This window comes from Clupea harengus, chromosome 12 (genome assembly GCF_900700415.2).
Source record: "Clupea harengus chromosome 12, Ch_v2.0.2, whole genome shotgun sequence".
NCBI lineage: Eukaryota > Metazoa > Chordata > Actinopteri > Clupeiformes > Clupeidae > Clupea > Clupea harengus.
Window position 1 is genome coordinate 6,088,225 of NC_045163.1, and position 27,263 is coordinate 6,115,487.

Below are 27,263 nucleotides of genomic sequence, written 5' to 3' on the forward strand. Positions count from 1 at the left end.
GAGGAGAGGAGAGGAGAGCACCCCTACTGCACCTGCCACCACTAGACTTACACCTCCTCATACATATCTCAGTGGAATTCCTTTGTCTCCTCTATTCTTCATGTTCTCCTCTCGCTCCCTCCCTCTCTCTCTCTCTCTGTCTCTCTCTCTCCCTCTCTCTCTCTCTGTTTTCCTGTCAGTGACTCATCCATCACCCCCCGTCCTTGTTCCTCCTGCTCATTTGTGAAGTCCTTAACGAGACTATCGCTCATTTCTGCTCACGACCAGGGGCAAAGGAGAGTGGAGTTTGGACACCTGAGGGTGTATTATGAAATCGAGAGCGAGAAAGAGCGAGAGAAGAGAGAGGGCAGAGCGAGAGAGAGGGAGGAGAGGAGGCACTTGCCTGCTGCTGTGCCTACTGTTCACAACCCTGGTCACGTTGCCTCTGGAAAGGGCCTTTGGGAGGAGGAAGAGATGGAGAGGAGGAAGACATGAAAGAAGAATGGAAAAAGTGGGAGGAAGAGAAATAAAGCCGTGCGTGACTCAGTGTTTGCATGATAAGTGACAAGGCAGTGATAATGGCGTCTGCCAAAAGGTGTTTGTGTTTCGGTTTATATATGCATTACAGTGTTTTTGAAGCAAGAAATTAAACAAGTGTGTGTGTATGTGTGTGTGAGAGAGAGAATACGTAAATATGTATTTGTGGGTGTGTATGTGTGTGTGTGTGTGTGTTTGCGTGTGTGTTTGCGTGTGTGTGTATGTTTGCGTGTGTGTGTCTGTGTGTGTGTGTGTGTGTGTGTGTGTTTGCGTGTGTTTGCGTGTGAAGCAGAAGGATCACACATATGCGTGTGTATGCCGATCCCTGCGTGAGTGTGTGAGTCAGCTCTGTAGAGCCCTCTTCCCTCCTGACAGAAGCTGTTTGCTAGTCAGTCAATCACTGTCACAAAAGGGGAAGGACACTGTCCACAAATGTCCCTCTTTGTCTGTGTGTCCCTAAAGTTCCTAGCGTGTCTGCCCACTCAACACTGTACCTGTACCCTGGAGGCACTAAAAACATCCATCTTTGCTCTGTACCATAGCTTTTACTTTCTGTGTTTTCTTTGACCAACCGTTCCTTTGCGTCACAACATTCTAGATATGAATGTATGTACATAACATTCTATTAAGTCTGTTGCCAGTTTTTTTTTTTTAAACGACCCCCTCTATGACAGCATGGAAATAATGTCTGCGTTTCTAAACTAAGAAGCAAAAAGAATCACAATTTATTAGAGTGATGGCCATCTCTGGTGAGCGTGCGTTAAAACAGATTAACACAGCGGAATCCTCTTGAGTGACATCCTGCGCGTGACGTCCCTAAGACTAACCCCGAACTGCCATGTGAGGTCACAGCTCCCCTGAGCTTGTTGTCCCGGCAGCATCACCATCGGTGCAGAGCATCTGTAACCTTTAAATTATCCATGTGTCGCCCAGCTGTGCTCCCCGCGTGAAATGCAGCTACATCACCAGCGAAGGGGGGGGGGGGGGGGGGGGAGAGATGCACCTCAATCCCCTCTCCCCCCCTGACAGGCTTCTCTCTCTGGGCCAGGGCTCTGATTACAGCTGAGCAGTAAGGGGCTGCTTTATCCCTCCACATGGTCTGCTGGGTAATTGTGGCATTATAGGGAAACTGTCCAAAGCCTCTCATTCTCTCTTGGGGAATTCGGGTAGTCTTGGTCATTGGGCAATTTAGAGTTTTTCTCAGTCACATTTCTCGAATCATCCTTAACATTCTGTAACCAAGAGAGTCAAAATGCTTAGTCATGTTGTCATTATATGGACAGTAGCAACACATACAACCTGTTAAGAAACAATAGGCAAGTCTCATAAATGCTTTGAGAACCAAGTAATGTTATGCAATCATGATTATAGACATACGACCTTCATTCAGAAAAGACCTCTGCCATTGGATACAATACGGAGTACCATAGACATAACAGTAAGGAGCATTCTTTTGAGTCAACCATACCATCCCCTAATGCTGTTTTAGTGGAGAAGGTTTACATTGACCCCAATAGCCACATACAGAATGTCATTTGGCATCTTGCTTGCTTCTTCCCCCTCTCTTTCTCATGAATGACTGTGGATGATTTGAGGAAGGTTCAATGTTGTATTCAGTAAAGCCCAATGGTGAAAATATAACAAACACGTTGTTTTCTGATGATGTCTGATATAGTACTCTAGTTCCCCCATGCTGGCCTGGCATCTGGCTCTGTATCGGTGGCCTGTGAGGGTTCACACTCATTTTCTGCCTTGAATGAATTGAATCAATCCTCATCAATCACAGGTTTGAATGACAAGTCATTTAGCAAACATTCCAAACATACTGTCACTGAAACTGATGAAGCACATGCTTGACACATAATGATAACGGGTTCAACCCTTTTACATGTCATGACTTACACAGTGAATAGATACCTAGATGTTTCATGGAACATCCAGTAGATCCTCCACACGGTTTTGCTGCTGCCGTGCCCGTCTGGGTGACAGGGTGGGGAAGAGGCAGAGAAGGGCTGAGTTGAGTAGGGTTGGGTTGGGATGGGCTAGATGGGTGAGGCTGGGAGTGTGGAGTGTGAGAGAGATTTGGGAGGACAGCGGAGAAAGAGTTGTGCAGATGCTCCAGTCTCCTCTTCATTATTAATGTGCTCCTGTGTACCCTAGTGCCAGCTCCAGCCTCTTCTTCTGGAGTCTCTCTCTCTCTCTCTCTCTCTCTCTCTCTCTCTCTCTCACACACTCTCTCCCTCTCTCTCTCTCTTTTGCTTTATGTATCTCCACACACACACACACACACACACACACACACACACACACACACACACACACACACACACACACACACGGATACCTCTTTTTCCCTCCAGTAACGGTGATCACTCAAAAAAGGGGAAATAAATAACTAACTAACTAACTAAGGGAACTCCAGCTTGCACACACTAAAATGTTTCAGCATTTCCGCTTTGCCCCTGCAGATATGTGTGCCATTAGCCTGAGCCTCCACACAGCCTCTCCCAGAGTGGCCCAGTTTGCCTCCTGGCCGTGGCGTCTCATTGCAGAACACAGTTACAGCTGCTCTCTCCGTGCCATACCACTCTGCCCCAGCTTCTTTCACTACCAAAAGAGCCACCGCTGAATGGGGCAGTTTAGTCATGAAAAGAACAGTGACTGGTGGTTAAGGGTGCACAAATATTTACCAGTTGAGCCGTGTTTGTTTTCATTAAGGACAAAAGAGCCTCCGACCAGTTCTCTCTTTCTCTCTTCTGCCCCCGTCCCCTCTCCTCCCTCTCTCCATCCCCTAGCCTCTGTTCTTCTTGTTTGCTATTCATGCCTCGGTCTCATCTTTTTCAAGACCTTTCTATTTAATAGCCAGACTTTATAACCTCGGGCATTGTCTGGAAACGAGCATTTGCTGAGAAATGGTCAGCTCGTTGGTTGTGTTGCACCAGTTAGCGATTAGTGGGGAGTGGTTTAGGGATGTCACAGAGCATGAAATGCGACCATGTCAACATGGCTGCTGTCCAAAGGGGTTAGAAAGGATGAGAACTTGTGCAGGTAATGTTGTGCAGAAAAGAGGTGGATCACACATCATCATTACTGGAATCAGAGAATTTGATTGACTGCCTGTCTCTAAGTAGCCAGCCAGCTCTGTTGGTGTGATTTCAGTGCATACAATGTGAGCTAGCAGCTGAATCAGTCACTGTCAAGACTGGGATCAATGCTCATTAGTTTCACAGCCAGCCCAAATTGAATTCCATGGATCAGTTCCAGACCACAATAAACGCAGTGACTGTCAGATGGGCAGGGCCACCTGTAGTTGTGTCTAGGTTATTTAAAGTGCCTCCAGAATAAGTTATGTTAATCACAGGTGAATTTACTGTATGTCTTACTTCCTGCATTACTCTCATTACTCTCTCTCCCTCTGTCTGTCACACACACACACACACACACACACACACACACACACACCGTATGTACATATCTTATTATTACACAAACCAGGAAGGAGAAGAGTAATGTTAAAATAGCATATCTAGGAATCTAATAGGGGATTAAAAAAATTATCAGCATAGCAAGACCCTCCCATCTTGCCTTTTTACCGTATCGGAAAAAAAGGGACAGCGAATGCCTGCCTTTTTTTATTTGTTTTATTTGTTTTTTACTTGCCATTCTCAAATCAGTGTTTTATGTTCTGCTCATCTGGTAAGATGTGGAGATAATGTAACAAATTACACAGTGTTTGTGATACAAGTTAGCTTTTGCTAACACCTTTTCAAGGACCATTGAGTTGTTCGTGGCTGCTGTTCTGGTGTGTCTGTCCAACATGAGTGGACCCTGGGGGCCTCACCTGCCAGGAGCTTCTTAGTGATTCGTCAGGCCCTCGCTCTCCGACACCCCAGTGCATTCTCACATAGCTACTCCCCGTCTGCCACTAACCCATTCCCTCCTCATTTCTCTCCTCCCCCTGCTTCCCTGTCTTTCTCTGCTTTCATCTACTCAATTCAAAGGCATATTTTTTCTCTCAGTTAACAGACTGTGTAATGAACCTAGATAACAAGGATGTCCTCAAAACCCTGAAGGCTTAATCAATATATTTTGCTGCTTTCTTCGCATTTCTCTGTTTTGTAATTGATAGCTGTATGCTTTATGAAATACATAGAAATAGATTTTCATTCTTTTGTGTTTTAATATCTTCCTTTTTCGCTAAAGATGTGAAGATGTGTTAGTTTTGCAAGTAGCAGTAGCCCTCCCCCTCTGTGTGTGTGTGTGTGTGTGTGTGTGTGTGTGTGTGTGTGTGTGTGTGTGTGTGTGTGTGTGTGTGTGTGTGTGTGTGTGTGTGTGTGTGTGTGTGTGTGTGTGTGTGTGTGTGTGTGTGTGCGTGTGTGTTTGTGTGACTGTGCTGATCAGCTGCAAGCTGAACACTTTGATCATGTCCAGAGCTCAGGAGAGTGATGGACGCCAACGTCAGCTGCCCAGAGTGATGATGTAATTAGAGATTGGCAAGGCCCACTACCCAGCATGCTCGGCAGCAGGACCTTCTGCAGTCTTCATGAATATTGAAGAGAGAGAGAGAGGGAGAGAGCGATTGGGAGAGAGAGAGATTGAAAGAGGGAGGGAGAGAGAGAGAGAGAGATTGAAAGAGGGAGAGAAAGAGGGAGAGGGAGAGAGAGAGAGGCAGAACGGGAGCATGGTGTGCTGCAATGTGATGTGCCTGCGAGGGACTGCTGCTCTAGTGTAGGGATGGGAAGATGGAGAGTAAGAGGGAGAGGAGGGAGGGAGGGAGAGAGGGAGGGAGAAAGAGGGGCTGAAGACTCAGAGATTGAAAACTGTTCGATACAGTACATGAGCAGAGAGGCATCATGGGAAAACCCGAGCAGGACCAAATGCATTCCATGTTGGAGCTAAAGTGAGAGTGGGAGCGAGAGAATGAGGGAGGAATGGAGATGAAAGGAGATGAGAGATGAATGGCTCTGATTGCACACACATGGGTGTGGCTGCATGCGTGCGGGGGGAGACAATAGAGGCTGGATCTGTGCGCTGTGAATATGATCCGTGTAGCAGTGCCTCTCATAGCTATTGATGACAAACCACTGGCTGGCTGCAATTGAGGTGTGTGTGTGTGTGTGTGTGTGTCTCTGGGTATAGTGGTGGTGGTGGTGATAACGTAAGTGTGTGTCTTGCTCCCTCAGTGTATTGTGTGTCCGACAGTGTTTCAGGGAAATGGGGTGGGGTGGGGTGGGGAGAGAGAGAGAAAGAGAGAGAGGGAGAAAGAAAGAGAGAAAGAGAGAGTCTGCATTGTTTCTAATGGATGGCAGAGGCAATGACCTGACACAAACCATCAATATTTCAGAGCTTCTGTTTTAGCATTGGAGGAGGAACAGAAAAGAAAGCTTGAAGCTCCATGTATTTATGTAGCTCATCATTCTTTCATCAGGGCACTCAAATTGGTGTGCTCTCTCTCTATTTACTGTATTTCAGGAGTGGGCTCTGCTCTGTCATGAGCGCAGGTATCCATACGTGCATTTCAGTACGCTTTCTGTACCATTCCACTTACTAGTAGTGGGTGAATGGTTGCATGTTGTGTGTGCATGCATGCGTGTGTGTGTGTGTGTGTGTGTGTGTGTGCGTGTGTTGTGTGTTATGTGTGTTGTGTGTTGTGTGTTATGTGTGTTGTGTGTTGGTGTGTGTTGTGTGTGTTGTGTGTGTGTGTCTGGGCTTGCGCTTGACCGAATTTGGAGACGCACAGTCTTGCTCCCAGCTTTCCAGGGGACTTAAGTTGCTTTTAGACAGTGCAGCCATGTCAAGGATGAGTGAGCAAGCCAAAATTGTGTGTAGCGTAATGCTTTAAAAAATGTTCATGGGATTTTAACCTATTTTATGTGTTCTATTAAATGTACTTTGAGTCTCCTTGATCTTAATCTACAGAAATACATGTCTGCTATATATTCTACATACCAACACACATATACAGTACATATAGATCTATATATCTATACATATTTTATATACATAGTATATAGATTATATACATAGTAAAATATGCTTTTACACAATCAGGGTCGTTTCACATCGCCTACCTCGCGTGTGCCTGACTGCTGCGTTATCTGTAGATTTTTCATTTCAGTGCCCATGTTAACAGGTTAGAGCGCTCACACTGCCTGCATGAGACACGCGCCTGTCGGCAGGGAGCATATTTTGAACATGTGAGGTAAGCAGTTCTATAGACAGTAAAAAGACCCATTGATAGTCATATTGACTATGTTTTGGTAATATGTCACAAACATGGTTTCTCATTTTAGCATTTGCATGTTATGAAAGGGGAAAGTGGAGGTTACATGTGTACTAGAAACCCAATTTTAGGCTATAATTATATTATGTCGATATGTTAACAGAACATAGGTGAAAGGCAGTCATTTCTCTCTCTCGCTCTTTCTCTCTCTCTTTCTCTCTCTCTCTCTTCCTCTGAAGAGGGTAAACATAAATCAGTATTTGGATGACACCAAACTCATTGTGTATTTATGGCCATTATCAAAGCCAAACTAGAAAGATGGGGCTGGCAGTGCTGCAGCAGTGATGCTGGCAGTGTGAATAAACACACGCTAACAGGCCGCAGCATTTTAGCAATACACACAAGGTAGTGAATGTGAAACAGCCCTTACACACCTTCTCAGTTCGATAAAAAGTCTCTCTATCAGAGCGCAAACTGTCAAATACACACACCCACACAAACACACATTCACACATGCACAGATGCTTTTGCTGTTTATCCATATTTGGTCAAATCCCATTCAGGACATTTTCCTGGTCTATGGTGTTTATTGATTTGTCCTCTGGTTCAGAAGAGCCTGCCTTTTGTTCATCTTGAGAAATGACCACCCACCCAAGCATGTCAGCAGCACCTGTGCTCTGAGCTCACATCCACTGTGCCACACACAGAGCTGAGCTCACATCCACTGTGCCACACACAGAGCTGAGCTCACATCCACTGAACCACACACAGAGCTGTGTGCCTTATGCCTCACATCTGCATCGTGGATTATCATCTCTATGCACCGAGTGGGTGCGTTGATGATGAGCTTCAGTGCATATCTGCTATTCAATGTCTGCATGATCAACCTCATATCTTTATAACGCCAACATTTGGCTGTGTTGCTGTTTGTATTCCCCAGATGGCCGATTCGGCACCTTTTCATTAGAGGTGTGATGAGGCTCCCTACAGGGACCTCTCAAGAGTATTGAGTATGCAGATCTGACTCCCCATGGACCATTTTGGCTCTGATTTAGATGTGACCCCCTGACCCTTTCAGTCAAAATATGCAGGAGGCTAGCCTGTGCACAGATCAGTCCTTCATGCTCCTGCCTCAATGACTGCGTAGAAGTTTCCAGAAAAAGGACGGGCATTGAGGAAGAATACAAAGTGAACGGAAATGAGGAAAATGACTCTAGATTGCTATGACAGTCTGCATTAAAATGCTCTGTCATGTCATCCAGTCGCCTTGGGAACTGAAGGAAGTGTTTTTCTTGTGCGTGATGAAAGGGAGTCTGTGGAATGGATAGAGTGTTCTGCAATAGGATGATAGGATAAGAATAGCCAGTATAATTATAGATATTTATTTATAGATTTGTGGAGCATAGTGACCTTCTCGCGATTGTTCTAGAAGGCTTCATGTATCAGTTCCCTCCTTCTGTCGTTGGATGTGGCACCTGAAGCTGAGCTTACTGGGAAATGCTAGATACACAGACACACACCTATAAACACACAGCCACCAGAATTTTTTTCCCCAGTCCCCATGATGGAAATTATGGTTAGTGTGTGTGTGTGTGTATGTGTGTGTGTGTGTGTGTGTGTGATGGAAGAGCAGGATTTTGTAGTTGTCAAAGGTTGTTTAATAGTATATTGCTTGCCTCTTTGTCACCATAGGTTTGTCTTTTGGTGCAGAAGTGGGTCTGAGAGAAAACCCATGAGGGTTCATTACCAACATTCATCACACACTGTCTTACCGCTGCTGTGTACTTGGTGGTGATGTGAATGGCTATTTTTAGTGCCGTGCTGTGTGTTATCTGCTTTTTATTGTGTCTAGATGTGTGTTGGTGCTTGTGTTTCAGTGTGTAAAAAAGACAGAGACAGAGAGAAACCAGAGGAAGGATAGTGTCTGTGAGCTCTCTGCTGTTCGCTGCGGAGTTGCTGTTAAGTCACATGTTTCTAACCCGAGGAGGCGTTCTGCGCCGTCAGTCACACAGTTGTCCTGTTTCCAATCAGCGGCTGACGGAATCCCCCACACTTCTCCTCTCGCTGCGCTAATTGCCACCGCCTCATATCACCGCTACACCGCGTTTTGATGATGTCATGGAGTTCGAGATGGTGGGTGGAGTGGGGATTGCCGGGGAAAGACTAATTGTCACTATTCCCCTCGGAGACGGTGATCTGTTCGGGTGTAGTTAACCAAGTCGCTACTCCACGGGGACCTCTGACGGGTCGTAACGTGTGAGTGCCGTTCATTTCCCCTGCCTGCTCCTCCAGTGGAGCCCCTGAAACTGGAACACCATGACGTTCTGTCACAGACCGCCAATCAGGCTGTGTTCCCTCATTTTTCGGATATTAACACTTTGGCTCATGTTTTGCTTATGTGATATGGCTACCAGTATGATCCAACCTACTGAACAAGCCTTTTTTACGTCTGCGTAGTTTCATGGGGTGTATCAAATAGCGCTCATTGATTCCCATTTGAGGGTAATTGATTTTGACAGCACTGTTCCTAATATTGGCATTGACTTATAATGGCCAGTCAACAGGACTAGGTATATCTTCTTGCATTGAGTTGTGCCCCAGGGTCTGTTTTCAAGCTCATTTTCCATGGATGCTCTGCACTGGAAAAGCTGGGCACTGGAAATGCTGGGCAGTGGAAATGTATTTAGCTCCTCTTGTCTAACTGAATTTGTACTTCTGAAATCATTAACCGCATCGACGGCTCGTACAGGTCAATAATCACACCCAATAATAGTGTTAAAGCCCAGTAATCAGGGCTGTGGAGTCAATATCAGACCTGTTTCTCAAATGTTCCCAAATCTTTGTCCTCAAAAACCTATAATACATATGCACAATTAATACAACATCTAGGTCTTTTGGCTTAGTGCAGTGATACTTTGTTTGTTTTAGATAAAATAATGACTATTTGTGGACAGGTGCCTGCTAAGACTACAGTAACAGCACAACATGGTCTTTGTTATCAAACAGCAGTCCAGTGAGCCTATGTAGTTATCCAGTTAGCCCATGTAAATACTCCTCATGGGCGAAAGAGGTCAGATATCTCAAATGCCGCAATTTGTCGGCGGCTGCTTCTAGACTACGCCCTGCATAGCCATCTCAGTGATGCATGGGTTTAATCTTCTGCACTAAAATGATCCTTCAGGCCCGGCCTGAATTTAACGCCCCTGAACACAGCCAGCAGAGCCCACTCTTTCAAACGAGGGTGTAGCTCAAAGGGTGAATTTGTTGTGAAGTGAATTTATGGCTTACAATTAAAAATGAAATTCATGTTTTAATTGACTTTCAAGGACATGCATCTTAATAAGGGTCTAATGGTCTTCTTGCGATGGATGTGGCCGATGACATTCGTGTAACTTATAAGCAAGATGTAAATTTTAGGTACGGTTGACATGCTGCTTGTATGCCCTAGGTACTGTCCATGTTTTTACCGTAAAATGGATAGGGCTTAACCATGCATAGTCAGGCCAACACTTAAATGCAGAAAGCCTTTGTGCTGATTATGATAGTGCTATAATGCTACCAATTCATTTCAATTATGTATGTGCATACCACAATCATTTATGAATTATGACCAACTGTGAAGCTAAAACCAGAGCTCCAAACCTTGAGCTAATGAAGTTACTTCAGCAGGTTTTCTGACAACATGCTAGCTGAGACACATTAGCCTTTCTCCTCCTCCTCTTTCTTCACCTCTTCTCTTTCTCTCTCTCTCTCTCTCTCTCTCTCTCTCTCTCTCTCTCTATCTCTATCTCTTAGGTGGTTTGTGCTCTCTTGAGTGGTCACCTCTTACATCCACAGACTTTTTTCCGCTCTGCTGCTGTCGTGCTCAGTCGTTAAGATGTGTTGTTGTCGTTGGACTGGAGAGCTGTGTGTTTGTATGTGTGTTACAGGCTGTTGGTGAAGCTGTTACAGGCTAAAGTGTCTCCAGTCGGTGCCATTACTCATAGAGTCTCTGGTTACCAGTGTTAATTGGTTTTCAAGGCTGTGAACAGGGCTTGAGTGGTGTGTAGAGATAATGTCCATTTTGTTCATTGAGAGCGAGAAGAAAAGGCGATGGAGTGATATTTGCCAGTGGCAGAGGCAGGTTAATGTGTCAGTGATAAACTGAGAGTTACAGAAAGATCCAGGGGTTAGACATAGAAAGATCTGGATTTTCATGGTACGTAGATCATCACATAGAGAAACTAAAAACAGTCATTTCTATGTTTGCTGTATATATGTCGTTGTGTATATCCCACACATTGAGTCCTCAAAAGTGGTGATCAGGTCATCATCGTGTGCTTAGCCTATATGTGCCTATATCACAGTACTCTATTTTCATTTTATGTCACCTGTGTCAGTTGTGGAGTTTTGGTGGACCACGCTGTGTTGACAACTGCTTACTCTGGCAAATTGTGCCAGTTGATGCATATTACATTTTTGCTCGTGCTGTTCTTTGTGTGGGTTGTGTCCTCGTTCTTGTATCTATTTGGAGCCCTCGTGTGTATATGTGTGCCTCTATGCATTTGTGTATGTGTGTGTGTGTGTGTGTTTGTGGCAAGGTGTTGTGAGCATGGGTGTGTATTAACAGGTTTTGTTGTCTCTATGTGGTGTGTGTCTTCTAGGCCCATGTGGTCCAGCGCTGGCTTTTCGAGCAGGACAGTAGTGTGAGGTCTGAGAGAGGCTCGCTGGAGGCCCGTGGAATATGGCACTTTGATGAAAGAGTAAATATATAACCCCCTCCCTCCCTCCCTCCCTCCCTCACTCCTTTCCTCCCTTCCTCCCTCCTTACCTCCCTCCCTCACTCCTTCCCTCCTCTCTCCAACTCCTCTTCTGTTGTGTGTCGTAGCACTTTGACGCTTTTCGCCGCTCTCGTCTACGTGGCAGCTTTGTTGTCGTTACTGTAGTGAATTCGTGCCGTCACACACTCTAACTCTGCTAATCGCTCTCGTCCTTTTGACCTCACTCTCTCACTATGTGCCATGTTTGTTGTTCTTGGCTATCTTCTTCTTCTTCTTCTTCTTCTTCTACTTCTTCTTCTTCTTCTTCTTCCTCCTCCTCATTGTAGTCTGGTGTGTCTTATGGTAGCTCCTGTTGTCAGAGGTGTCGTGTCGCTGTCGTGCTGTGGCTAATCTAATGACAGTCCGGTGCTTTTACCGCACAACTTCTCTTTTTTTTTTTACGAATCTTCCAAAAAAACTCTCTTTTCGGCTTTTGCAATAATTTGCATTTTGTGTGTTTTTTGAGTGTTGTGTGTGTGTGTGTGTGTCTGTTTGTAACTGGAGTGATTTCTATATGCTGAGTAATTTCATCTAGTGGAGTAATTAAAAACAGTCATTTAAAAAAATGGACCCCAGGAAGAATAGTCTCCACCATGGTGTAGACTAATGGGGATCCTTAATAAACAATAAACAATAAACAATTGATATCGTATATCGTTTGATGGTGCCTTTTTCTTCTGTGTCTGTGTATTTATAAGTGTGTGTGTGTGTGTGTGTGTGTGTTTTGTGAATGTGTATACTCAATAAAAGATCAAATGACAACAAATGCATTCTTCATGTAATCTACAGATTTTGAAGTGTGTATGTGTTCTGTCTGTAGCAGACTGTGGCCTGCATTGAGGATATTTGACCTCGCCGCAATCATCCCTCTTTATCCACTTTTAGCTTTGCTGAGCACACAGCCTATGTGAGCTCACACTGAGAACAAGGGACAAATACTGTAGGTATCAAGATACACACCCTACCCATACCCCTACCTCACACACATGCTGTGCAAACACACGTACACACACACACACACACACACACACACACAGACACACACACACACCACACGCACACAGACACGCACCGTGTTAGAAGCAGACACAGACACACAGGAAAGACAATGTCTTGGCTAACCTTCCTTTCTCTCTGAATAAACAAACGTGTGCGCTCACACACATACACACACACACACACACACACACACACACACACACACAAACAGACACACACACACACAGAGACACACACACATCAGACGCTTTGGCTCCTTTCTGCAGCATCCTCCTCATCTGAGTGGCACAAGGATGGGCACTGATATTTGAGACGCAAAATGTGCGGCAGAGGCAGATGAAGGAGCTTTAGTATGTCACTCTGATGGATCCTCTTCTCTCTCTCTCTCTCTCTCTCTCTATCTCTCTCTTTCCCTTTCTATCTCTTCTTCTCTTTTTCCCTCTCTCTTTACAGCTCAGACTCATGAGTTTCTCTGCAGTCATCACACTGCATCTCATCACAATAACATGAGAGAGAGAGAGAGAGAGAGAGAGAGAGAGAAGGAAGGAAGGAAAGAAGAGGGTGGGGTGGCTGTTAAAAGCATAAGACTGTGGTCTAGAGATGGAGAGCAAGAGTGAAAAGGGGAAGAGGAGTGGCACTGAAACTCACCACAGAAGTAAAGATGGAGAGGAAGTGATGGATGGCAGGACTGGAGAGGTAGAGCGTGAAGGAGGGGGTCGCATGTATGACTTAGTGTGAGTCTGTAAATGATGTGTGTTTAGCTCCTGAGCCTGACACCAGGGGGAAATAAATTGACGCACCGGCTGCACATGATGACTACCAATGAATGGGCTGGGTGGATGGCCATAACCCAGGCACACATCAAAGGAGCGGGATTGAAGTGGAGGGATGGAGTGAGAGGAGAGGAGAGGAGAGGAGAGGGATGGAGTGAGAGGAGAGGGAGGGGGAGCGGAGGAGAAGGAGGGGTCGGGATTGGAATCGATCTGTGCCGCACATAAGTCAGCAGAAAGGGAAGTAACATGTCATTCCAGGCAGCCCCTCTGCTCATGTGTTTTGCATGGAAATGGCTGTCAGCCATGACTGTTATCTGTTGACACACAAGGAAACATGTAGGCAGTAGTCCACATGTGCCATGCATGTATATTAGCACACACACATACACACACACACATATTCCTTTGCACATCGATCTGTGGCCCGAGTGACAGATCTATGCACGCTTACTGCTGATTCAGAGTGAGAGGTCAAGTCAGGCCTGTCTGGATGACCATGCAGGAACACACTGGAGGATGACAAGATGACAAGAGTCTTTGCTCTTGGTAAATAAATAAAGATTTATATATACATATATAGATTAAAGCAATACACACACAAACACACACATAGATATAGCCTTGCACACAAACACATGGACAAACACACAAACATGGCCGCATAGCAGACAGATACTCCATTGCACACTCACCCACACAAACGCTTTTATAATGAAGAACCATCATGCACAGTCTGCTCTAATCTACAAGGCCATGAATTGACTGACCTTTCTAAACATGTTGTTAGTGAGACATTCGCCCAGAGCTGTGAAGCATCACATTCAAGCCAACATTGCCCAAGAGAAGAACACAAAGAGCGTGGCAGAGGGAGGTGCAGAGAAAGATAGACAGATGCAAAAGAAAGAGAAAGAGGGCTCTGCCTGGTTATTCTACAGGGATATGATTGGAGACGAAAGGCAGAACTCAGTGGCCAGAGGAGAGAGAGAGTGAGAAAGAAAGAGAGAGAAAGAGAGAGAGAGAGAGAGAGGGGGCGAGGAGGACAGGAATGGAATTGCTAATGTAAGCACGCAGGAAGAGACGGAGACAGGAGAGATGGAAAGATGTTAACAGAAAGCATACCAACACAAATCCTTCCCAGTGAAGATCAGACAGGACTTCTTTTCTGTTACAACATGGAAGATTTTAATATTTTATGAATTGTCCTAATTTCATTTCAAGAGGACCAAGATGGTGGTAAACCCAATTGGAAGAAGACTGGACCTACACCCTTGATTTGAATGAAAAATGGCTGAGTGAGTGAATGAATGGATGAAAAACCACAAGATGAAAACTTTTACGGCTTGAAAGGTTCTGGAGAAGTCACCTCTTTAAAGATTAATTTGGGCAAAGGGGCATTCTCAGAAACAGTCCCATTCCCTAGCTGTTGACTGAAAGGCTATCCTGCATGGACAGACAGAGACCAACATAGAGATGGAGGACCAGGCAATGGTATAGTGGTGGGAGTAAGCAATTCATGTTCCATATTCCCTCCCCTAGTTGTGGGTATGGATGTCTGTGCCATTACTGCACTGTTCAGATGTACGCAATTGTCCTGACACTGATTCCTCTTGCTCTCAGGAGACCCTTTTTTCTTCTTCCATTTTGGTCACATCATGTTTGAAAGGATGGAATTGAAATTTAGGTTTTTTAATTTCAGTTTCAAACTTTTAATTTGTGATGCAGACATGTAGTTTCACTATGTGTATATACAGACTAAGTATGAGATGATCCTGAGATAATAGTGGTTATGTTTTCACTCTTTATGTAATGCACTGTAAATGTAACCTCTCCATCTTCATCTTTATCTCTCTCTCTCTCCCCCTCCTCTGCCAGGCTGATGCTACCACTAGCTACCTGCGAGCCGCTCGCTCAGGCAACTTGGACAAGGCTCTGGACCATATCAAGAATGGCATAAACATCAACCTTGCCAATCAGGTGAGAAAAAGCCTCCCCAAAGTTTCTCCACCCTTTCATTGCCCTATTTGTGTACCCTGTGTGTGCCTTGTTGTCATATTTGTGTACCCTGTGAGCATATGTGTGTGCACATTAGTTTGCTCTTGCCCTTGTTTTTCAGCTTGTCAAGTTGAGTGTATTGTGTTAGTGGAGGCTTCATGTAGGCCTCAAGTTCACGGCCCATAATATCATCATCCATTATGAATGGCACACTTAAATCCTGAATAGTGTTGCCCTGAGGATAATCACTAGCCCATTTTAGACTCCATCTTCGTTGTGGAGTTCATTAATCTGCCATAGCAATCTAACCATAACCCCATTGATTAGGGTAACTTTTTCACCCAGTAAACAATGGCTAATTTAGCTGTCAGCGGAGAAAACAACAACAACAACAACAGCCCAAACGAATGACATCTCCTGAGTGCGCCACAAACAGGGACAGATGACAGTACTCTGTCATGAGTCATTGACCAATGCAACGAATGGCCTCTGCCCAATGCCACCCGCGCGGCTGTGTTAGCGCTCCACTGTGGATCGTCTCCGGGGTTTCCCACCTCCGCGCGGCAGGGGCCAGCCCCCAGGGGCAGAGCAGGCCAAACCAAATGTCACTTCGCCGGCAGCTGTTTTTCCTCAGATTCCCATGAGGTTATTTTTCTCTCCCCAAATGTTCCACATAACAGCCTTTCTGCCCTTCCAGAGTGACAGGGTAGATGCTATATTCGGTCAGGCTGCAGTGCCTTTTTAACCTTATCCTCCTCTCTGCACTCATCTTCATTCTGCTCCCCACAAGAACAATACTGGGGTGTACAGAAAGCCATTAATGAGTTATGTATATCATCCGGATATCATCTGGATTCATCACTGGAAAGCTTACAAGTATTAATTGCTATTTAGATTTTACTCAGTCAGTGGTCTTGAGATTAGTGTGATTATGTGTGTGTGTGTGTGTGTGTGTGTGTGTGTGTGTGTGTGTGTGTGTGTGTGTGCACAGTTTGTGTTATTTCTATGTTTGTTTGTGCTTTTAATCAACCCCCTGTGTCACTCTGGTGTGACCCCACAGCTGTGTTTATAGATGATGGTCATGAGTTAATATGGTAGGTAATTTGTGGCATCAACAGTAAAGCCCCCCCCCCCCCTCAGTCTCTTTCTCGCTCTCTCAATTCAAGAAAGCTTTATTGGCATGAAAGTTACAGCAACATTACTTGCCAAAGCCTCCTACACACACATAAAAAAGGGACAATTATGGTGAAGAGAATTGAAATGTTATCACAAAATAAGACAATTCTAATAATAATCAGAAACGGAGTTGTTGTTTTATTATGGGTGGCCTCACTCAGGGTTTTCCTGAGTTGCATGTCTTTTACTCAGGTAAGTAACTGTATATTCACGTTTTAGGTAACAAATAGCACAGTCATTTGTGATGTGTTTTAGTGACATCCTTCCAATGGGTGATGTCGTTCTCCTTTTCAATGATTGTGATTTTGTCGGGTCTAATGTTTCTTGCTATTGTGTCATTGTCCTGAGCCTCTGTGATGTGAATTGGTGTGAAATCACTGCGTCTCAGGAGAAGTGTCGCCTCTCTCTCTATCTCTCTCTCTCTGCCTTATCCATCCCTCTATCTCTCTTGTTAGCCTCCCTCAGTCCTGCTCTCTCTCTCTATTCATCTTGCTTCGCTTCCTCTCTCCTTTCGCCCTGTTGCACCCTGGGAGCAGACAGCTGGGCTGACCCATCTCTGTCTCTCAGGAGCAGCTGATGACGGCTGGGCCGCGTTCAAAGCTTCATGCGTGGACAGGAGCGTTTCCACAAGGAGCAGCCTGGCGCCGTGCCCATGTCTAAAGGCTTCAGAGGCCACGCGCCCACACGCTATGCCTGCGGCCTTTCTGCTTTCACAGACACACACGCAGACACACACACACACACACACACACACACACACACACACACACACATGCACACTACTACTACTACTGCAACTCACATAATCATTCTCAGAGTGAGAGAGATAGAGAAAAATCAATGTTTGTTTTGAAGTCTGGCACCCACACAGCTCTCCACAAGGATGCTGACTGTTAGTGAGTGAGCATTACGTCACACTGAATGACACTGAGAGAGAGAGACTGAGAGAGAGAGAGAGAGAGGCTTCGAGTAACCAGTGCCTGTCTCACTAGCCAGAAGCCGAAGGCCTCTTCAAGTTACCTAAATGGAGGAGATTCTCCCTTCATTTTGCTGCTATCACAATATTTCCTCGTAAGTCATTTCTGCGGCGCTGTCATTCAAGAAGTCAATGGCAATATATAAGTAAATAAAAGAGAACTGAATCGAATTTCCCCCAGGCCACCACCACTGTATGAAGTGCAATGCAACATTGAGGATAAACACCTGCCATATCCCAATAAGTGCCGCCATAATAAGGTTGGATGACTCAGCCTCATCTCCTTGTCATGTGGTGACTGATAGACCACCTATCATTGCCGATCAGGGATCATTTCCCCCGTCCAGGGGCAGCCTCTCTCCAGCAGTGATCCATGGCCAGGCAGCTGGGGGAGTAGCCATGTTAATGACTTGAATGAATAGCTGATGTCAAGCAATTCATTCAAGTGTTCTGGCATGCTGCAGTGCCCTGATCACTAAGGTGATGGTATTTCATCTCTCGTGATGAGACAAATCTGGTGTTAACTTCATCCTTAGGGAGGGAACGAATATGAATTGATAGTGTAAGTAGGGTGACCACATGCAAACAGACCAAATGTGGGACAAGGAGGAAGTGGGACAATGTGGGACATGTTACCAACAAAGAGAGGTAATCTAAAACTTTGATATAATGTGTATCTAACTGATTAAGAAACATTTGTATTCATAAACACCTGTGTGAGTTTGGTTTTTGTCACGTAGCAGAGGAGTTTGCGGGCCTTATGTCTGCACAGTTTGATTGACAGCTGTCACAGAGTTGAAAATGGCTCAACACACCATACTGTTTAAAATCATCCTGAACCTTGCAAGGTCAATGCTGACATACAGTCAACCGTTTGGGACTTCTTTAGGTCATGAAATGGGAAGCCCCTGTGAGTGTGAAGCCCAATCCAAATGCCCCCCTAAGGGCTAAGCCCTGATCCTTCACAGACTTAATTGATCACCTGATAAGTGATTGGGTGCGAGAGACTGCAAGGGCTCGAAATGGTATGAATACGAACGGGACAGCACGTCGCGATATCACATTAATGTTTTTCACACTATAAATTCCCTCAGGCAAAGTCTGCAGAAATGAGGATTTGCAGAAAGTGTGCATAAAAGGCTCAAAATATCTGCCCTCGTGCACTTGATGATTTGACAGTGGGACAGCCCCACGCCCTCACGGATTTAGCAGGAACGCACCTCAAAGTCCCTGAGTCGATGAGTGTGCACTTTGAGATTGCCCCCCCTCCCACTCAGCCCCTTGCCCACTTTTTAGCATTTTCTCAAAATGATGCAGTGTTTTTATGCAGTTAGGCTCAGAGCTGGGGGTGAAGTTACACTTTAAATAGAGCAGAAACTATGCCACAATGGCATAAGTGGTTCATGTGCCGGGTGGGTAAAAAAATGCATTCATGTGCTCTTATTTCTATCATTAAATTAAAATGACCAATGAAAATGCTGGACAGGGGCTGCGGGACAAAGGGTCAAAATGCCATGCAGTACAAATGCAACACTGGACACCTAATCACCCTAAGTGAAGTCGGTTGATATTTGTATATTTCATGGGGATGCAGCTCACTTGTATAGATGTCTTCTTTAAAGGGTGTTGTGATAGGATAGAATGTCATGCTTGGTAGTGAGGCTTGTCAGATCACTGATAATCCAGTAATTAAAAGCTGCTCTGATTAGACAGGGACTGAGCTGACCATTAAGGTGAGGTATTCCCCTGTGTGATGAAGGTTAGCGGTGAGCGCGTGCAGGGAGCACAGAAGAAGGGCTCACACACAGGCACGTGTTGCTGTCTGCAGAATCCCCCTAGTGAGACCGCCCACTGTCTGTACAAATGTCTCTCTCTCCCTCTCTCTCTGTCTGTCTCTCTCTCTCTCTCTCTCTCTCTATCTCTCTCTCTCTCTGTATCTCTCTCTCTCTCTCTCTGTCTCTCCTTCACTCCCTCTCTCTCTGTCTCTCTCCTTCGCTCTCCCTTTTTCTCACTCTCATTGGAGTGCGCATGCACTGCGGCTGCAGCATGTTGCTCACCAGACATGAGGACTGCTGCAGAGCAGAGAGGCATGTCTGTGTGGCTTGTTAAGACCCCTTGTGGTAGGCTGTGGTGCTGCATCCTTACTGACAAGACTGTAGCAGCACCATGATGGTGTAATCCTGCCAGCTTGTTTTCAGTTCAGATGAGTTTGAGCCGCCAACACATGTTGATCACTGTGTGGTTTAGCCCTATCGGTCCAAAGAGGTGTTTCCATTCAAAGGTCACCACTGGTTGTGTGGTTTATCAAAGAAATGATGACCCATAAAATACTGGTTTAGATGTTCTAGACTGTTCTAGGTTCAACAGGTTGCTGTTTACTTGAACAAAGCATTTTGTAATTTAATGTTCAGAGTGCCTCTGTAGAACACCACCTTGTACCTCCAGAGAGCAAGCCTTGGTAGAGATGAACTGAGCTGGAAGGAGGACACCTGGAGCAGAACCCGACTCAGAGTGAGGCCCATCCTCTTCTGACTCGAACGATGCACATTTTCATGAACCAATTGCCCTTTTTTCTGCAGAATGGGCTGAACGCGTTACACTTGGCGTCGAAAGAGGGACACGTCAAGATGGTGCTGGAGTTGTTACACCATGGCATCGACCTGGAAACCACCACCAAGGTACTCTCACCCACCACCCCCACACCTCTGGGTGGAAGGCTAATTATGTGTTGCATCAAAGTGCCAGTTTCCAACGATATAGAAGATAAGGCCAGAGATATAAAAGGCTCCATTGTCATTCATTTATACCTGTGCCATATAGCTGTATGTAAATAATGTATGTAGCAACTATAGCATCAACAGCGTGTACTCTTAGACCAGTGATCAGTTAACCTTAGGAAGGCTATATGGTTTGGTTTTGAATACGTGTCAGCGTTTCATAGGGCCTGCTTTGGCTCATTAAGTCCGGATTTGAGTGCTTTGTCCTCTTGAGTGAGGCCTGGGGCCTGGGGCTCTCCGTATGTGGGTTATAGTAGCTGTGCTGTCCTGTTTCTCCTGGCAGAAAGGGAACACGGCTCTCCACATCGCCGCGCTGGCCGGGCAGGAGAAGGTGGTGGCCGAGCTCGCCCATTTTGGCGCCAACGTGAACGCCCAGTCACAGGTTAGGTTCAGAGAGATCATTTTTGTTGTGTAATTCTTTTGGTTACTGATGTGAAATGATGATGAGAAACAGTAATTGATACAGAGCTGTTGGTGTTAAACAGTGTAATTGTATCTATGTGTGTGTGTGTGTGTGTGTGTGTGTGTGTGTGTGTGTGTGTGTGTGTGTGTGTGTGTGTGCGTGTGTGTGCATTTGTGTGTGTGTTTGAGTGTGTGTGTGTGTGTATGTGTGTGTATGCTTCTCTTCATTGCCATGCCTGTTGCATCTCTCTCTTACAGAAAGGCTTCAGTCCTCTCTATATGGCAGCCCAAGAAAACCATTTGGAGGTGGTGAAGTTCCTGCTGGAGAATGGAGCCAATCAGAGCCTGCCGACTGAGGTGAGAGACCCCCATCTACCTAACTGCCCGTCCCACTTAGACTCCACTATCAATCATGGCTACACCTCAGAGCACTCTCATCAATCTCACCTGGGCCTTGTCCCCTACTTTTCAAATGGTCCTCTTGCAGTTTTCTCCGTTCTCTCTTTGTTATTCTTGAATGCCTGCTGTTCCCCAAACCATCATAAAAAGAGAAGAAGAAATCGATGGTTCACTCAGACTCGATCAGACGTATTCTCTCAGTGTAGCCCTGTAGAGGAGAGCAAAACGAATCAGTCCTTTTGGTTGTTCTTTTTATAAAAGAGGGCTTGATGTAGTTTACTAAAATGCGGTATTGACCGATGAACACTGCCTGGATGCACAGGGTAGGCTGCAGGCTTTTGTGTATATAACTATGGGGCTTCCCTCCTGGAGACTGGCATCAGCTCTTCAGCCATAGCCTCGACCAGTCCCACTCTGCCAATGGAGATCAATGCATTATCAATACATCAACTAATTCATTATCATAATTAATCCTACATGAGTTGGGCAGAGAAGGGGAGTCTTGGATGTTGGTAGGAAAGTGGAGTATCAGTGTTTTTTCCTCCTGAGCTTTAGTTATGGCAAAGGCACTTCATCAAAAGAGCTTGACTATTCATCAGCTGCTTTGACCTGGTGCCACTAATGCCATGGTATAGGGCTCAGTGTCCTGAGAGGATAAGTACAGCTGCACACATCACTGACCTGCTAGTCTATGAGAAAAGTGTCTTCTTTACTGAATCACTGTAACGTATTGTTTCCATGCTGCTTGTATTCCCTCCTGTGTCCTCCCTCAGGATGGTTTCACGCCCCTGGCAGTGGCTCTCCAGCAGGGCCACGAGAACATAGTCGCACTCCTTATCAACCACGGTACCAAGGGCAAGGTGCGACTGCCAGCCCTGCACATTGCGGCGCGCAATGATGACACGCGCACTGCTGCAGTGCTGCTGCAGAATGACCCCAACCCAGATGTCCTGAGCAAGGTAGTGTGTGTGTGTGTGTGTGTGCGCTTGTGTGTGTGTGTGTGTGTGTGTGTGTGTGTGTGTGTGTGTGTGTGTGTGTGTGTGTGTGTGTGTGTGTGTGTGTGTGTGTGTGTGTGTGTGTACGTGTGTGTGCGTGTGTGTGCATTTGTGTGTGTGTGTGTGTGTGTGTGTGTGTGTGTGTGTGTGTGTGTGTACTTTCCTCCCGCTGAGAGCTTCACGATGAATCACGATTTAATACTGCTGACACTGTTGGCTCCAGTGTTGCCTCAAAAGAATGGCAATGAAGACTTAACGTATTACTGTAGGAGTGAAATATTTCTAACGGCATTACCCTCTTGACGTTGACAGTGATTTTGAGCGACAATCTCAGGTGGAAGTTACTGATCTTGAAGATTGATGTTCAAAGACCCGAGTTGTTATTGATCGGATGAGTCCTTGTGCTCAATGTCTCTCTGTCTCTCTTTCTCTCTCTCCCTGCACCTCTCTCTTCCTCTCCCTCTCTCTCCTTGCCTCTCTTTCTCTGCCTCCTTCTCTCTCTCTCTATAGACTGGTTTCACTCCTCTTCATATTGCGGCGCACTATGAGAACCTGACCGTGGCTCAGCTCCTCCTAAATCGAGGCGCTAATGTCAATTTCACCCCCAAGGTCAGTTTGCTTTGTCACGCTAAACTAAAACCTCCGAAAATAACGTGGTTGTGTCCCTGCATTCATCTCTTTCCCTGCCTCCTCTGAATGCCTTGCAGAATGGAATCACACCTATGCACATAGCGTCGCGGAGAGGGAATGTCATCATGGTTCGCCTACTACTGGACAGAGGGGCTCAAATTGATGCCAAGACCAAGGTATCCTGGAGAAACTACTTCATGTCTATATTTTCTCTTCTTGACCTCCACCTTTGTCTCTCTCTTGTTGTGCAGTCCCTCCCTCCCACTGTCTGTCTCTTGAACTCAAATTCTCAACTCAAGCGTTTTTGAATGACAGTGTGGTATCACTACATCACCAATGCTCAAGCCTTCGTATCTCTCTTATACCCTTGCTTTCACGCACAAGCTCCCTCACCTGCTCTCTCTCTCTCTCTCTCCACTCCCACTCTCCCTCTCTCCTTATTTCCTCTCCTCTCCTCTCCTCTCCCTCTGAGCCGCTCCACTTCTCACCGCTGCACGCACGCATTTCTCTGTGCCTCCAGGATGAGCTCACCCCGCTGCACTGTGCTGCCAGGAATGGCCACGTGCGGGTCATCGAGATCCTCCTGGACCAGGGAGCCCCAATCCAGGCCAAGACCAAGGTGAGCCAGGCCTTGTGCCAGTAAAGAGAGAGGCCCCTGGAGAGCAGGCCTCATAACGGGCGCATCCAGGGAGAAACCTGCTCAGCTAAGCCATTTCCTGGCCAGGTAGACTAGACTGTAACAGCAATATGAGGGAGGGTTGTGTGCTGTTTACATATTCAGATGCAGACGAAACAAAGCTAAAGCGTACCAAACCAAATTGTTTTTATCGCTCTCTTGCTCTCTCTCTCTCTCTCTCTCTCTCTCTCTCTCTCTCTCTCAGTGTCAGACTTCTTTTCATGTGTAGACAGGTCTGTTGTTAACTGATAATAATGGTAGTCTGTTGTTTACCTGGCGACATGTGTTGATGTGCCTGGTGCTCTTTACTATGGCGTGGGTGTAAATGGGGGATGGCTAGGTGTCCTGGTTCAATAAAGCAGTTTTAAATGTCAAACGTCTCTCTCTCTCTCTCTCTCTCTCTCTCTCTCTCTCTCTCTCCCTCTCTCTCTCTCCTGTAGAATGGTCTGTCTCCCATCCACATGGCGGCCCAGGGGGATCACATGGACTGTGTGCGGCAGCTGCTGCAGTATAACGCTGATATCGATGACATCACACTGGACCACCTGACGCCACTCCATGTAGCCGCCCACTGCGGGCACCACCGCATGGGCAAAGTCTTGCTGGACAAAGGAGCCAAGGCCAACTCCAGAGCACTGGTCAGTACAAGTGGGCACAGAAACGTACATTAGTGCACATGTACATATAAACACACAGAAAAATACATTTAAAAACACACACACACACACACATACACTTACACAACCACACACAAACCTTCAAACAGTCCTACACCTTTACCACACATACACACAAATATAAACATATACAAATACTTAGTCCTCTCTCCACTCACTTTATCAGTAGGGCTCTTGCAGTGTAGTCATCATGGTCTTTGTTTATGGTATTAGGAGATCCCAAGGGAACTGTCAAAAAACACAAGGGTCCTCTGTTGATCAATAAAGTCAGTCCTTACTTACCCTTTCAATACCTTTCTCCGTCCCTACCCTTCACACCTCTCTATTATGTCCTTTTCATTTTCATCACTCCCTCCTCTTCCTCACTCTCATCCTTTGCTTCCTCTCTTATTTCTCATCCCTCTGTTGCCGCCCACACTCCTCTCTCCTGCAGGCAGACGGCTGAGTCAGCTTAGGTCTAATGATGGGCTGAGTGTTTTCTGTCTCTCTCTCTCTCTCCCCCTCTCTCTCTCTCCCTCTTCCTCCCTCTCTCTCTCTCTCTCTCTCTCTCTCTCTCTCTCGCGCTCTCTCTTTCCTCTCAGCGATCGAGGCGCTGGCTCGGATCACCTGCTCATTAGCTCAGGGGCAGCATGATTAGCTCCTGCTGTTACACATCCCCTCCCCTGCCCATTCATCACACACACACACACACACACACACACACACACACACACACACACACACACAGAGACACACACAGAGACACGCACACACACACACACACACACACACACACACACACACACACAGAGACACGCACACACACACACACACACACACACACACACAGACACACACAAACACACACACACACACAGAGACACACACACACACACACACACACACACACACACAGACACACACACACACACACACACACACCACACCACACCACGCCACACCCCACGCTACAGACTGATGAGCAGCACAAAAAAGCTAATGTACAACAAACTACTGATCACAGCATGCTTCACGAGTCAGCATTCAGGGAAGCACTATCAAGATCACGACTTTTTGTGCACACAATGTCAGTTTATTGAATAAAGCAATAAAATGTTACATCAATTAGCATTCATCACTCTGGTAATATGATGGTGGATTGGTTTGTAACTCACTTTGTGTAACTCAGTTAATTGAATTTGTCCATTCCATCTTTTTTCCATCACACTGCTGCATAATATACGACTGCATTGGTCCTGAGAACACAACACATATAATACTGAGCTGACAGCTCATACTGGTGTTTGATTCTCATAGATTGTTTGTATTTGCGTGTGTGTGCGTGTGCGTGCGTGCGTGCGTGCGTGCGTGGCGTGCGTGTGTGCATGTGTGTGTGCGTGCGTGTGTGTGCGTGCGTGTGTGTGTGTGTGTTGTATGTGTGTGTGTGTGTATGTGTATTTTGGTTGCTGTAAAGTAAAGTGAAACACTAAATACTAACCCGTGCCTGGTGTCTGTCTTTTAGAATGGCTTTACTCCGCTCCATATCGCCTGCAAGAAGAACCACGTGCGCTCCATGGACCTCCTGCTCAAACACTCAGCATCTCTGGAGGCTGTGACTGAGGTCAGATTACACTTCACAGAGATCATGGCCACCGTGGCCATAAATTGATGTAATCCCATTTTAATCTGCATTTTAAATGACCGCTGACCAGAATGGGGAATCCGATAGAGAGCCTCCTGAGCTTCCTGGAATGAGATCAGCGAGAGGAAATGCACTGATAAGGACGGAGCATATGGCACAGTCTGTGATGCATATAGATACTTGCCTGGGGACATGGATGCATGGATGCATGGATGGAGTTCAGCTGGTGTCCATGTCCATGTCCATGTCCTTCTGTCGGCATCTATGTCTCCATTCTGATTTGAGTGTCAAACATGTTCCAGCAGCATTGGCTTGATAAGCGTGAGGGAAAATGAACACACAACTCTTATTATGGAGTCACAATTATCAGAGGTAACATCTAAAACGTTTTCCCCTTTAATCTACTACTCAGGAGTAAAGGTCCTTTAATATTCTACTCAGGAGTAAAGGTCCTTTAATCTACTACTCAGGAGTAAAGGTCCTTTACTACTCGGGAGTAAAGGTCCTTTAATCTACTACTCGGGAGTAAAGGTCCTTTAATATTCTACTCAGGAATAAAGGTCTATTAATCTACTACTCGGGAGTTAAGGTCCTTTAATATTCTACTCAGGAGTAAAGGTCCTTTAATCTACTACTCAGGAGTAAAGGTCCTTTAATCTACTACTCAGGAGTAAAGGTCCTTTAATATTCTACTCAGGAGTAAAGGTCCTTTAATCTACTACTCAGGAGTAAAGGTCCTTTAATATTCTACTCGGGAGTAAAGGTCCTTTAATATTCTACTCAGGAGTAAAGGTCCTTTAATCTACTACTCAGGAGTAAAGGTCCTTTAATATTCTACTCAGGAGTAAAGGTCCTTTAATCTACTACTCGGGAGTAAAGGTCCTTTAATATTCTACTCGGGAGTAAAGGTCCTTTAATATTCTACTCGGGAGTAAAGGTCCTTTAATATTCTACTCAGGAGTAAAGGTCCTTTAATCTACTACTCAGGAGTAAAGGTCCTTTAATATTCTACTCGGGAGTAAAGGTCCTTTAATATTCTACTCAGGAGTAAAGGTCCTTTAATCTACTACTCAGGAGTAAAGGTCCTTTAATATTCTACTCAGGAGTAAAGGTCCTTTAATCTACTACTCAGGAGTAAAGGTCCTTTAATCTACTACTCAGGAGTAAAGGTCCTCTGTGAATTCTCAATGATGGCTGTCAGACACGGCCCTGAGGAGGTACACAGGCCTTTATGTTTTAGGTTGAAATTCCTTTATTGTATTCTGATCTCATCTCTCTCTCTCTCTCTCTCTCTCTCTCTCTCTCTCTCTCTCTCTGCCTCTGCAGTCTGGTCTGACGCCTCTGCACGTGGCTGCATTCATGGGGCATCTGAACATTGTGAAACACCTGCTGGCCAGAGGAGCGTCTCCCAACGCCTCTAACGTGGTGAGCGCCCAGCACGCACGCTTCATCACACACCTGCTCACCGCCACCACCCAGAGATCCTATTTATGGCACGGTGATGTCATGAGGATGACTCGTACTGAGCTCGCCTAGAACCCACAGTTTGGGGGCTGAAGGGTTAGACACCGAAGCAAAGATGGGTGGATTTGATGTAAAGGTCATAATAGATCTATATATGATGTGTAATGC

At 45.7% G+C, this 27,263-nt stretch overlaps 1 protein-coding gene across 1 annotated transcript in view; it reads left to right on the forward strand.

The window, feature by feature from the left end:
• The window catches only part of ank1b (ankyrin 1, erythrocytic b), a 77,814-nt gene that overhangs the window by 20,547 nt on the left and 30,004 nt on the right, over positions 1-27,263 (forward strand). Inside the window, 12 exon segments of the mRNA XM_042709267.1 lie at positions 11,383-11,481; positions 15,183-15,284; positions 20,034-20,132; positions 20,515-20,613; positions 20,892-20,990; positions 21,806-21,991; positions 22,538-22,636; positions 22,735-22,833; positions 23,178-23,276; positions 23,774-23,971; positions 25,512-25,610; positions 26,958-27,056. Of these exon segments, the coding sequence (XP_042565201.1) occupies positions 11,383-11,481; positions 15,183-15,284; positions 20,034-20,132; positions 20,515-20,613; positions 20,892-20,990; positions 21,806-21,991; positions 22,538-22,636; positions 22,735-22,833; positions 23,178-23,276; positions 23,774-23,971; positions 25,512-25,610; positions 26,958-27,056 (1,377 nt within the window).